The sequence below is a fragment of the Oncorhynchus clarkii genome, chromosome 27 (genome assembly GCF_045791955.1).
Source record: "Oncorhynchus clarkii lewisi isolate Uvic-CL-2024 chromosome 27, UVic_Ocla_1.0, whole genome shotgun sequence".
Classification (NCBI taxonomy): domain Eukaryota; kingdom Metazoa; phylum Chordata; class Actinopteri; order Salmoniformes; family Salmonidae; genus Oncorhynchus; species Oncorhynchus clarkii.
Window position 1 is genome coordinate 28,447,159 of NC_092173.1, and position 10,838 is coordinate 28,457,996.

A 10,838-nucleotide genomic window follows, 5' to 3' on the forward strand; every position below is an offset into this window, starting at 1 on the left:
TAATGATGATTTGAAAAAAGGTCACGTGAAAAGGCATGAGCTCTGCTTTGTTTTTTTGTGCAGGCTGTACACACTTCATCAGTCTCTCATTCACAATTTGACAAGCAATTGATAATATCTCGAATTTCTCGGCGGCATGGCCTTCGTGTGGCTGTAATGCTCTCTACAAAAATCTATGCCTTTTGCGGCCAGTGGCCATTGTGCCCTTGGGCTAAATATAATATTGATAATTCCCTTCTCCCTGAGTACTGCACGCTCCGAAGCACCTCTCACTCACATGGCTCTCCAGCACGTGGTCGGGTCTTTCTCACAGGTTACAAGTGAAGACAGACACATCAGGGACGCAACTGCACGCATCCTTCTGCAATTCCGAGGTGCATATTAAAGATATTGGAAGAACTGTCCACGTTTACTTCTTGTCAGCCAACAAGATGAGTAGGCCTAACAAACAGCAAAAGCACAAGCCTATGTCAATCTAATATCCCCCACAGTACAAAAGTTGACCTATTCTATTCTGTGCGAAAAATAAATAAGTCTGGGACAGTTGTGGTATGCGATAGATCCCAATTTAATACAACCCCTAGCGCCAATAAATATTTTTTTACGAAATGAGGCTGACAACTTTTCAGAACGTAGCTTAAAATGTTGATAAACTATTAGGCTATTTCTTCACATTATAAGCGCAGCAATGTTCCATTGGAGGGAAAACACCATTATCAAAAGTGACCGCAAATGCGATGACGTATGTAATGCTTTTATTATAAAAAGGTGTATGTTTATGGTGAAAATTCACTAAATTTTAAACTCAACCGCTGCTTATTTATGCCAGTTAGGCTCTACACGACTTGTGAAGAGGGATTAATGTGCTTAATTTTAAGAAGTTATTTGACCACTTTAGTTGTGATACAAACCTTATTAAAACATATAGGCCTATGGGCTAGGCTACATGAAGTGCGCACGCAACTCTGGTTCGAAAAAGTCAAAATTATATATAAGAAGTTTGTTTTGATTTATAAAGTACCATTATCATGCACCCGTCTCGAAACAGGGGTGTGGGGGGGTGCACTTAAATAGCAAATGGAGGAGGCTTTTCCCGTGGTACATTTTCGAGCCAGCCAGGTAGGCTATACTTCTATTTTAAAGAAAAGCCATGCGCTTAATATTAGGAAAGTTGAGAAATACATTTGAGAGGCCTAGCCTATTGAAAGCTGATGGGATCCTCCTATTTTTAATAGAGGCCATCACTCTGTTTTCTCATGCAATTGCAAAGCCTATAGAAATGTTGCGCAACATGAAATGTTACAGCACTGAGTACCATGCAGTTAGCAAGTTTGGTAGGCTACTAATGACCATCTGGAGCATCAGAGCTTGGAGAAGCCTAATTACTAAACAGTCACTTGGAATTTGACTGCCTTCATGACTGTTGACCGCCGTTGTGGAGGTAATACGGTCACAACAGCCCTAAGCAGGATCTACATTCCTACCAATAGATTAAGATACTGCACTAGGGACTAAATGAAGCTGTGGGGTGACGGAGGGCAAACCTGTCGGTGCTGTGGTGCTGGGTTCATTTGTGGAGGTGGGGTGGCAAAGACAACAGAGGGGGGTTGTCCAGAAGGGAAGGTGGCCTGTGAAAGGTAGAGGAAAAGAGGGGAGAGACAGTGATCAACAATATGGTTACCGATTGGACAAACAACCATGAGACAAGATTGAAACAAACAGTAGATTCCCGTTACCTGTTGGATTCCGGGGGAGGGGGCAGGGTGGGTGGCAGAGGGGGGTCCCGTTATAGGCTGTGGTGCTTTATTCATTTCCTGTGGTTCTGCATGGGCGCACTCGGACCTGTACAGAAATCTGAGAGGAGGAAGAGGGTGGAGGAGGTGAAGAGAGAATCAGGGATAGACTATGAGAGGGAGAGAATGGTGTTTAGGCGTTGTTGACCAGCACTCACACTTTGAACCGTGTTTAGTCCCCGGAATGGGAGCAAGGCTCGGTGGTGTGCCAATGTGGTGGTCGTCTGTCCTCTGATCGCCCTGTCAGAGAGAGAGAGAGGTCAGATTGGATTCATAACTGAGATGACAGAGACAATGGTTTGGTACACAGGGGATACAATTCTATTCCCCATGAGACAGGCATATTGTCAGGGACATCACAATACGATTTCACAATCCTATATGTAGGTTAGTGCGATTTAATACTGCGATTTGATGTTCCAAACATACCTATTGCTCACTATATGTCTGCTGCAGAGCATGAGAAAATTAGTTTTGATCAGTCATGAAAATAAGTGTTGAAAACATGTTGACTCACTATTTTAAAAAAGACAGAACAAGCTATATGATTAAAAATACCGGCGTTGGCACAGGTACAGCCAACGAGCGTTAGACAGGGTTTATTCTGGTTCAGAAATGGTGCTTAGGTGGTGGGCGTGGCCATTGGAGTGGTCGCTACCCAAACATTTGAGGCCCTTCTGTTGTCCGCAGTGACAAAATGCAGCCATTTAAAACCTAATTTCCTACAATTCCACAAGTCAGAGAAAAACGTGCAGTTTTAAAGCCAATTTCCTGCAATTCTACACATTTTGCCATGACTTACCCTAGCCGAGTGACACAAACAACAAAATTAATGGAGGCCCCAGGGCACGACAAAAATACGAATGAATGTGGTTAATTTGTGCTTACTATTTTTAAGAACTAACAAACTCAGCAAAAAAAGAAACGTCCTCTTGCGGTCAACTACGTTTACTTTCAGCAAACTTCACATGGTGTAAATATTTGTATGAACATGACAAGATTCAACAACTGAGACATGAGCTGAACAAGTTCCACAGACATGTGACTAACAGAAATTGAATAATGTGTCCCTGAGCAAAGGGCGAGTCAAAATCAAAAGTAACAGTCAGTATCTGGTGTGGCCACCAGCTGCATTAAGTTCTGCAGTGCATCTCCTACTCATGTACTGCACCATATTTGCCAGTTCTTGCTGTGAGATGTTACCCCACTCTTCCACCAAGGCACCTGCAAGTTCCCAGATATTTCTGGGGGGAATGAACCTAGCCCTTACCCTCCAATCCAACAGGCCCCAGACGTGCTCAATGGGATTGAGATCCGGGCTCTTCGCTGGCCATGGCAGAACACTAACATTCCTGTCTTGCAGGAAATCACGCACAGAACGAGCAGTACGGCTGGTGGCATTGTCATGCTGGAGGGTCATGTCAGGATGTGCCTGCAGGTACCACATGAGGAAGGAGGATGTCTTCCCTGTAACGCACAGCGTTGAGATTGCCTGCAATGACAACAAGCTCAGTCCAATGATGCTGTGACACACCGCCCCAGACCATGACGGACTCTCCACCTCCAAATTGATCCCGCTCCAGAGTACAGGCCTCGTTGTAACGTTCATTCCTTCAACGATAAACGGAAATCCAACCACACCCCCGGTGAGAAAAAAACGTGACTCGTCAGCGAAGAGCACTTTTTGCCAGTCCTGTCTGGTCCAGTGACGGTGGGTTTGTGCCCATAGGCGACGCTTTTGCCGGTGATGTCTGGTGAGGACCTGCTTTACAACAGGCCAACAAGCCCTCAGTCTAGCCTCTCTCAGCCTATTGCGGACAGTCTGAGCACTGATGGAGGGATTGTGCGTTCCTGGTGTAACTCAGGCAGTTGTTGTTGCCATCCTGTACCTGTCCCCCAAGTGTGATGTTCAGATGTACTGATCCTGTGCAGGTGTTGTTACACGTGGTCTGCCACTGCGAGGATGATCAGCTGTCCGTCCTGTCTCCCTGTAGCGCTGTCTTAGGCGTCTCACAATACAGTCTCGCAATTTATTGCCCTGACCACATCTGCAGTCCTCATGTCTCATTGCAGCATGCCTAAGGCACGTTCACACAGATGAGCAGGGACCTGGGCATCTTTCTTTTGGTGTTTTCAGAGTCAGTTGAAAGGCCTCTTTATTGTCCTAAGTTTTCATAACTGACATTAATTACCTACCGCCTGTAAGCTGTTAGTGTCTTAACGACCGTTCCACAGGTGCATATTCATGAATTGTTTATAATTCATTGAACAAGCATAGGAAACAGTGTTTAGATCCTTTACAATGAAAATCTGAAGTTATTTGGATTTTTACAAATTATCTTTGAAAGACAGGGTCCTGAAAAATTGACGTTTTTTGTTGTTGCTGAGTTTATATAGGTCCATTATCTTTTCTACATACTTTAAATCTTGTTTTAGTCATTTAAGTTCAAACTGAAAACATTTTTCCATCCCGAAAAATTATATGTATATATGTATGTAAACACACAGGGCCTTCAGAAAGTACTTTTCCCACATTGTTCGATTACAGCTTTATTCTAAAATGTGTTCAATTGTTATTTTTCCTCATCAATCTACACACAATACGCCATAGGTAAAGAACAAAAACAGTTTCGTTTTTCATTTTCAACAGGACAATGACCCAAAACACCTCCAGGCTGCTTAAGGGCTATTTGACCAAGAAGAGTGATGGAGTGCTGCATCAGATGACCTGGCCTCCACAATCACCAGACCTTAACCCAATTGAGATGGTTTGGGATGAGTTGGACCGCAGAGTGAAGAAAAAGCAGCCAACAAATGCTTAGCATATGTGGGATGTCCTTCAAGACTGTTGGAAAAGCATTCCTCATGAAGCTGGTTGAGAGAATACCAAGGGTGTGCAATGCTGTCATCAAGGCAAGGGATGGCTAATTAAAATATATTTTGAATGTGTCATGTGCTATTGTGTTATTTCATTGTTTTGATGTATTCACTATTATTCTAAAATGTAGAAAATTTAAAAATAAAGAAAACCCTTGAATGAGCAGGTGTGTCCAAACTTGACTGGTACTGAACACAGTGCCTTCGGGAAAGTATTCAGACTCCTTGACTATCATGTTGTTAGGCTACAACTATAGTCTAAAGTTGATTAAATAGTTTTCTTGATGGTGCCACCACCATGCTTCACCGTAGCGACGGTGCCAGGTTTCCTCCCGACGTGACGCTTGGCATTCTGGCCAAAGAGTTCAATCTTGGTTTCATCAGACCAGAGAATCTTGTTTCCCATGGTCAGAGTCTATTAGGTGCTTTTTGGCAAACTCCAAGCGTGCTGTCATGTGCCTTTTACTGAGAAGTGACTTCCGTCTGGCCACTGTACCATAAAGGCCTGATTGGTGGAGTGCTGCAGAGATGGTTGTACTTCTGGAAGGTTCTCCCATCTCCAAAGAGGAACCCTGTTTGAGGGACCATTGGGTTCTTGGTCACCTCCCTGAACAACACCCTTCTCCCCAGATTACTCAGTTTGGCTGGGCGGCCAGCTCTAGGAAGTCTTGGCGGTTCCAAACTTCTTCCATTTAAGAATGATGGCCACTGTGTTCTTCAGAAACTTCAATGCTGCAGAAATGTTTTGGTACCCTCCCCAGATCTGTGCCTCGACACAATCCTGTCTCGGGGGCTCTATGGACAATTCATTCGACCTCATGGCTTGGTTTTTGCTCTGACATGCACTATCAACTGTGGGACCGTATTTTGACAGCCTTTCCAAATCATGTGCCATCAACTGAATTTACCACAGGAAGACTCCAATCAAGTTGTAGAAACATCATGGATGATCAATGGAAACAGGAGCTCAATTTCCAGTCTCATAGCAAAGGCTCCGAATACTTCAGTAAATAAGGTATCCATTTAAAAAAAAAAAAAAAATCTGAAAACCGTTTTTCACTTTGCCTTTATGGGTTATTGTGTGTGGGTTGATGAGGAAAATGTTTTATTTAATACATTTTTAAATAAGAATAACGTAACAAAATGCGGAAAAGGGGAAGAGGTCTGAATATGTTCCGTATACGCATGGACATGATTATTATTATTTATTTTGTAAATGTTTAGACATAGGAGACCCACCCAAGACTTTTCTATGCATAACAACCCCTGGCAGTTTTAGCTATCTAGCATTTAATTGCTTTACAAATCCATACTTGAAATTAAAGTATCGATATAATATCATCCAAAATAATATTGCAATATATAACTATTTTTTTTTGCCGCATCACTATTATTGTCCCAATAGAATATGTTGGGTTTCACTCTTGAATTAACAGTAGACACACACCCTCTCTCCGTCTCAGCCACACACAAAGAGCAGTTGGGAAAAGCCCTGAGTCATTCTGAGTCAGTGTTTTCTAAGGGAAATTACACTTCTGTCATGTGAAAGAAGCCAAAATAAACACTGACTACAAGACAGAGAAGAAAAGCACACTAAACAAACCCAGCACCTTTCAAATGGACAGGTGGAACAGCAAACTTAAAGAAATGTTGAAATAGACATTTTCCACTAGCACTACTACACCCTCAGACCGGTCAGGGAGTTAGAAAGGAAATGGCAATGAGAGGTTGTGGTTGGTTAAGGTCAGAGACAGAGAGTGAGTTGGTGCTGAGTTGACACTCCAGAACTAAAAAGGTCTCTCCAGTCTACGCAAAAGAAGCCAACAAGGTTCAGTTTGAGTCAAGTTCCAAAAATTCAGCCGCACAAATGTACGTAGAACTACGTAGTGAAGTAAACGGACCTCCATCGCCTTAGTTTGCATAGACTGTGTAGAGCCTTTTGGACGGTCTCCCTGTGCTCACCCTGACGCACTCAAACTGACAGCAAGACAGCTAATGAAAAACTGATTCACCCTGAGGGGAAGAGAGCTATGTTTTTGGCCACACCCTATAGCTGAAGCCTAAAACGGTTCCCTCTGGAAGGATGAGGGAGCACTTCACATACATGAAGGATTCAGTTGAGTTCCTTGATGAGCAAACAGTCATGGCCTTATATCTCAATCACCTCCTATTATTCCAACAGCATTAACTGTGTGCATACTAAATAAAATCAGTATATATCCTACTCCCGCAGCAATAGTGCTGCAGTGCAGAACTGACCAGGCAGGATAGCCCAAGGGAGAAGGGGTTGAAGGGAGGGGGATGTGTGAAACCCAGCCGAGACCACACCCACCAGTTCCAGTCATCCAGCTGGCCTGACAGGCAGCAGAGGGGGATGAATGTGTATGTGTGGGGCGGGGACATTCATTTTCAACCACCAATGCAACAGAGACCGATGCATAATCCCAACACGGACCCCATGACCTAGTGTGGGTGGGAGCAGAGGCCTAAGACACAGGCTATCGCCATAACAAAGCAGAAAAGTTTGTGTGTGTTTACCTATGTACTAGTGGATTATTTTAGGTGTTAGTCTGTGTGAATGGTAGTATCATGGGAAGTTTACAGTGTTTGTTATGCAGTCTCAAACAAAAAAGAGTGCTGAAGGGAATGACTAAACAGTGGCATCTACATGTCATGTTCGTAACGTTTGAATTGCTAGCCTCTGATTTTCAGACATTGTTCACATATAACATAGCCTACCCGATAGTCTGCCTTAAAAGCACTGTACTGCCTGGATGGCCATGCACAAACACACTAGATGTGATGACCTCTGAAATGTCTGTTCAACTCGAAAGCTAGGTAACGGAACAGTACCAGCCAGGTACTGCCGATGGCAGTGTCAAAAAAGTAATGCATTTCTGTGGTGGAAAGGAAGGAAAAAGACACCTGTCAAGACTGCACGTGTAGCTACTGCCAAATAATGTTTATATGTAACCCATAGCTTAATATAACAAGCCTTACAGGGGACATCAGGGGCCAATTGTTTCTAAAGTATTGTGTCATGCCCTAAAAATAAATTCCATTCCAATCACTACCCATCTGCCAGATCCCATCTGAGAGAGCATTACAAATTGAAATGTGATAAAGAAAAACTTCACATCTGTGGGACAGAATTGAATGACAGTCCTCTGTATATTAGATTTGTATGATCAACAACGTTCCGAGCATTGCAGGTGAGTGACCTTATTCCCAACACCGGGGCTTCCTAACCATTTTCACCCAGGACCAAACAGGTTCTAGTCAATGACCATACACTTGGCAAGCTAAGCCAGTTATTTGTTATTGATTATCATCAAAATTCCACCACTACTGTTGTTATTTACAATAGCTGTAATTCAAGATGAGAGCCAAAGCTATTCAGAGAAAGGCATTTGGTAGAGGACTAATTAATAATGGGGTAAATCTGGGATCATGGCTCGCCTGCTTCCTCAAGGCTCACGAGCTGGCTCTGAAGCGGCATCCATTTTGAGCCGAGGTTCTCAGCCAAGTTCACGTGTCGGTAATCGCCGTATATCAGTAATCGCTTCTCTAATGCAGATGCTACTACAACAGAAAGACATCTTACCAGACACCCCCGCGGACAGAATAGTTGTGCAGTCAAACAAAGTATTTGAGCTAATGCCAAATGTATTATTCCCTACGCTACATTAGCATTAGAAGCCATACACCGGTCATTTTTCAGTCACGCTAAACATACATAGCTACAAATTCACGGGACAACAAACAAGGCAGACCTGAGAACTGTCATACAATAAACATTAATATTGCTAGCCACATGCATGCAGTCTACGGATAGTGGATAACTTTCAAACCCTCAGTTCTGACAAGCTCCGGTAACGTGAGACGATAAGGCGTGCAGGATTGCTTTGCTGTGCGGCGCCATGTTGCTCCAACAGCCTCCTCGCTCGTCACAAGTTACCACAGCCACAAAGTCATAAACCCCGCCCATTTCTACAATTTACCCAAACCACACTGCAATTTTTTTTAATTGTATTTAACGAGGCAAGTCAGTTAAGAACAAATTCTACTTACATTGACGGCCTACTAAGAAACAGTGGGTTAACTGCCTTGTTCAGGGACAGAACGAAAGATGTTTACTCCGTCAGCTCGGGGATTCGAATCAACAACCTTTCGGTTACTGGTCCAATGCTCTAACCATTAGACTACCTCCCGCCCCGACATTATGCCTAACCTTATTCATTTTTTAAGATATAGCCAATTCTGACTTTGAGGCTGTGCTAACTAGTGGCAAACATTTTTTTCCCCCAAACCCACTTTGGAGTTACCACGTGGGTGGATCTCCGGCTTTAGGGCGCGCAGCAAGTGTAGCACAATGCGCACACCGCAGCCGGCTTCTTGTACTCCTCTATTCTCTTATCGGTTTTGATTTTTAAATTTGCCAACATTTATAGCAACCATAAACGGACAATGCTCAATCTGCATATAATTACATGCAGGCTAGCAAGAATGTAGCTGAGGAAAGCTCAACTCCGTTCTCTTACATCGAGGTGGATATGAGTTTAGCTTTCAGCTAACAAGCAAGGGGTCTCCCAAATACCCAAAAAGATGGTAACCAGTCTCTGGCAATTACCACCCGGAAACTGATCAGCATCTGTGCCATTTCACCCGCAGGGTAGCATCCTCGATATGCTGTGTCATCCTATGAACATTACGCATGGGATCCAATGATAAACGAACATGCCAATCTGGAGCCTACCACATTGTCCATGCATCAGCAATATGTATTCTCAGTAAACGGAGAACCCATAATATATCCCTCTGTCAAATTACAAACGCCACAGTTAAATATGTGGGGCGGCAGGTAGCCTTGTGGTTAGAGCGTTTGGCCAGTAACCGAAAGGTTGCTGGTTCGAATTCCCGAGCTGACAAGGTAAAAATGTTGTTCTGCCCCTGAACAAGGCAGTTAACCCACTGTTCCCAGATAGTCCGTAATTGTAAATAAGAATTTGTTCTTAACTGACTTGCCTAGTTAAATAAATCGTAAAAAATAAATATGCCGCGTTTAAAACAGCTGGTTACTCGATTTGTCCAGTGGGTCGTTTTTATCCACGAATATCTAGTTGTCTTGATTACACTGAACTCGGAGATTTCTCCTGACTACCTGATAAAAACGACCGACTGGACAAATAGTTTTGAATGTCGATAATCATTTGACCTCGTTTTTTCCCCCACCGAATTCCCAGTTGTCTTGGAAGCACCACATAACCAGTGTTAACTAGTTACAACACAGACGTGCAGACTGGGAAGGCGACAAAATGATGCCTCCTCGACCAACTAACTACCGGTACTTCAACTATAACATTTACCACCCTTCCGAAACAAGATAGCAGTCACAGAGTGCAGTATGCTGCAAATACTGCGTCCAAAATAACAGTCGACTGCAGTTACTGCACGTTCAAAACTGCAATCTTTTTTTTTTGTAAGGAACGATTGGGTTCAATGTCCATTTCTCAAGAATTAAGTAAAGAACAGATGTCATAAAAGTTGCTACGGAAAACAAACAATTATTCACCATAAACCGAGCAAATTGTCACTTCTCATAACGTTAGCGCTAGCTGCATAGTATAAAACTGCTTACCATTAATTAGCTATACACGTTTAGAATAGTATTAGCTAGTTAATAAAGGGATTCAAATGGATGTTTTTAATTCGGTATTATGTCAAATCTCCTGCCTTCGTCAATTCTCTTTCGTAGGCTAATGTTTATCACCTCGTAGGAAGGGGTGTCCTCTCTCTTTTTGGGGTGGGGGTTGGTTGGGCTAACAGGAAAAATCACAGTCTGGGAGTGGAAACACAGCTCAGGCCCCCATATATCGATCTACTGGGTTTAATTTCAATTTTAAAGCGCGGATGGATGTGGATTGTCAATTTCTGTCTCACACAATTCTGAATTAGCAAATGGTATAGATGGAAATCATAACATTTACCTTTCTCTCCTTCAGTCCGCAGTCGGACGAAATGGGCGGTCCCGGAAGCCGGTAGCCAAATTCCGGTTTAATTAGTCATGTGACAGGGAGGCCGGTGTGATTGTAGCTTCTACCCGTTTTAGTTGAAAAGTCGAACCACAAACTAATGTGCAGTAGTTTTCGTGTAATATTATAAATATAA

General features: G+C 43.2%; 1 protein-coding gene across 9 annotated transcripts in view; it reads right to left on the reverse strand.

Annotated features, from left to right (window-relative positions):
* LOC139386420 (eukaryotic translation initiation factor 4 gamma 1-like) overlaps positions 1-10,707 on the reverse strand; it is a 70,760-nt gene extending 60,053 nt beyond the window's left edge. For 8 of the 9 annotated variants that reach the window (XM_071132010.1, XM_071132009.1, XM_071132006.1 and 5 more), the window contains exons 1-4: positions 10,658-10,707; positions 1,952-2,033; positions 1,737-1,854; positions 1,545-1,628 (exon numbers count right to left, since the gene is read on the reverse strand). In XM_071132010.1, the coding sequence (XP_070988111.1) occupies positions 1,545-1,628; positions 1,737-1,811 (159 nt within the window). In that variant the 5' untranslated portion in view covers positions 1,812-1,854; positions 1,952-2,033; positions 10,658-10,707. Of the gene's footprint in view, positions 1-1,544; positions 1,629-1,736; positions 1,855-1,951; positions 2,034-8,521; positions 8,611-10,657 lie in introns of those variants that run through there. The other variant, XM_071132002.1, reaches the window with a different exon arrangement.
* Between the last annotated feature and the right edge of the window lie 131 nt (positions 10,708-10,838).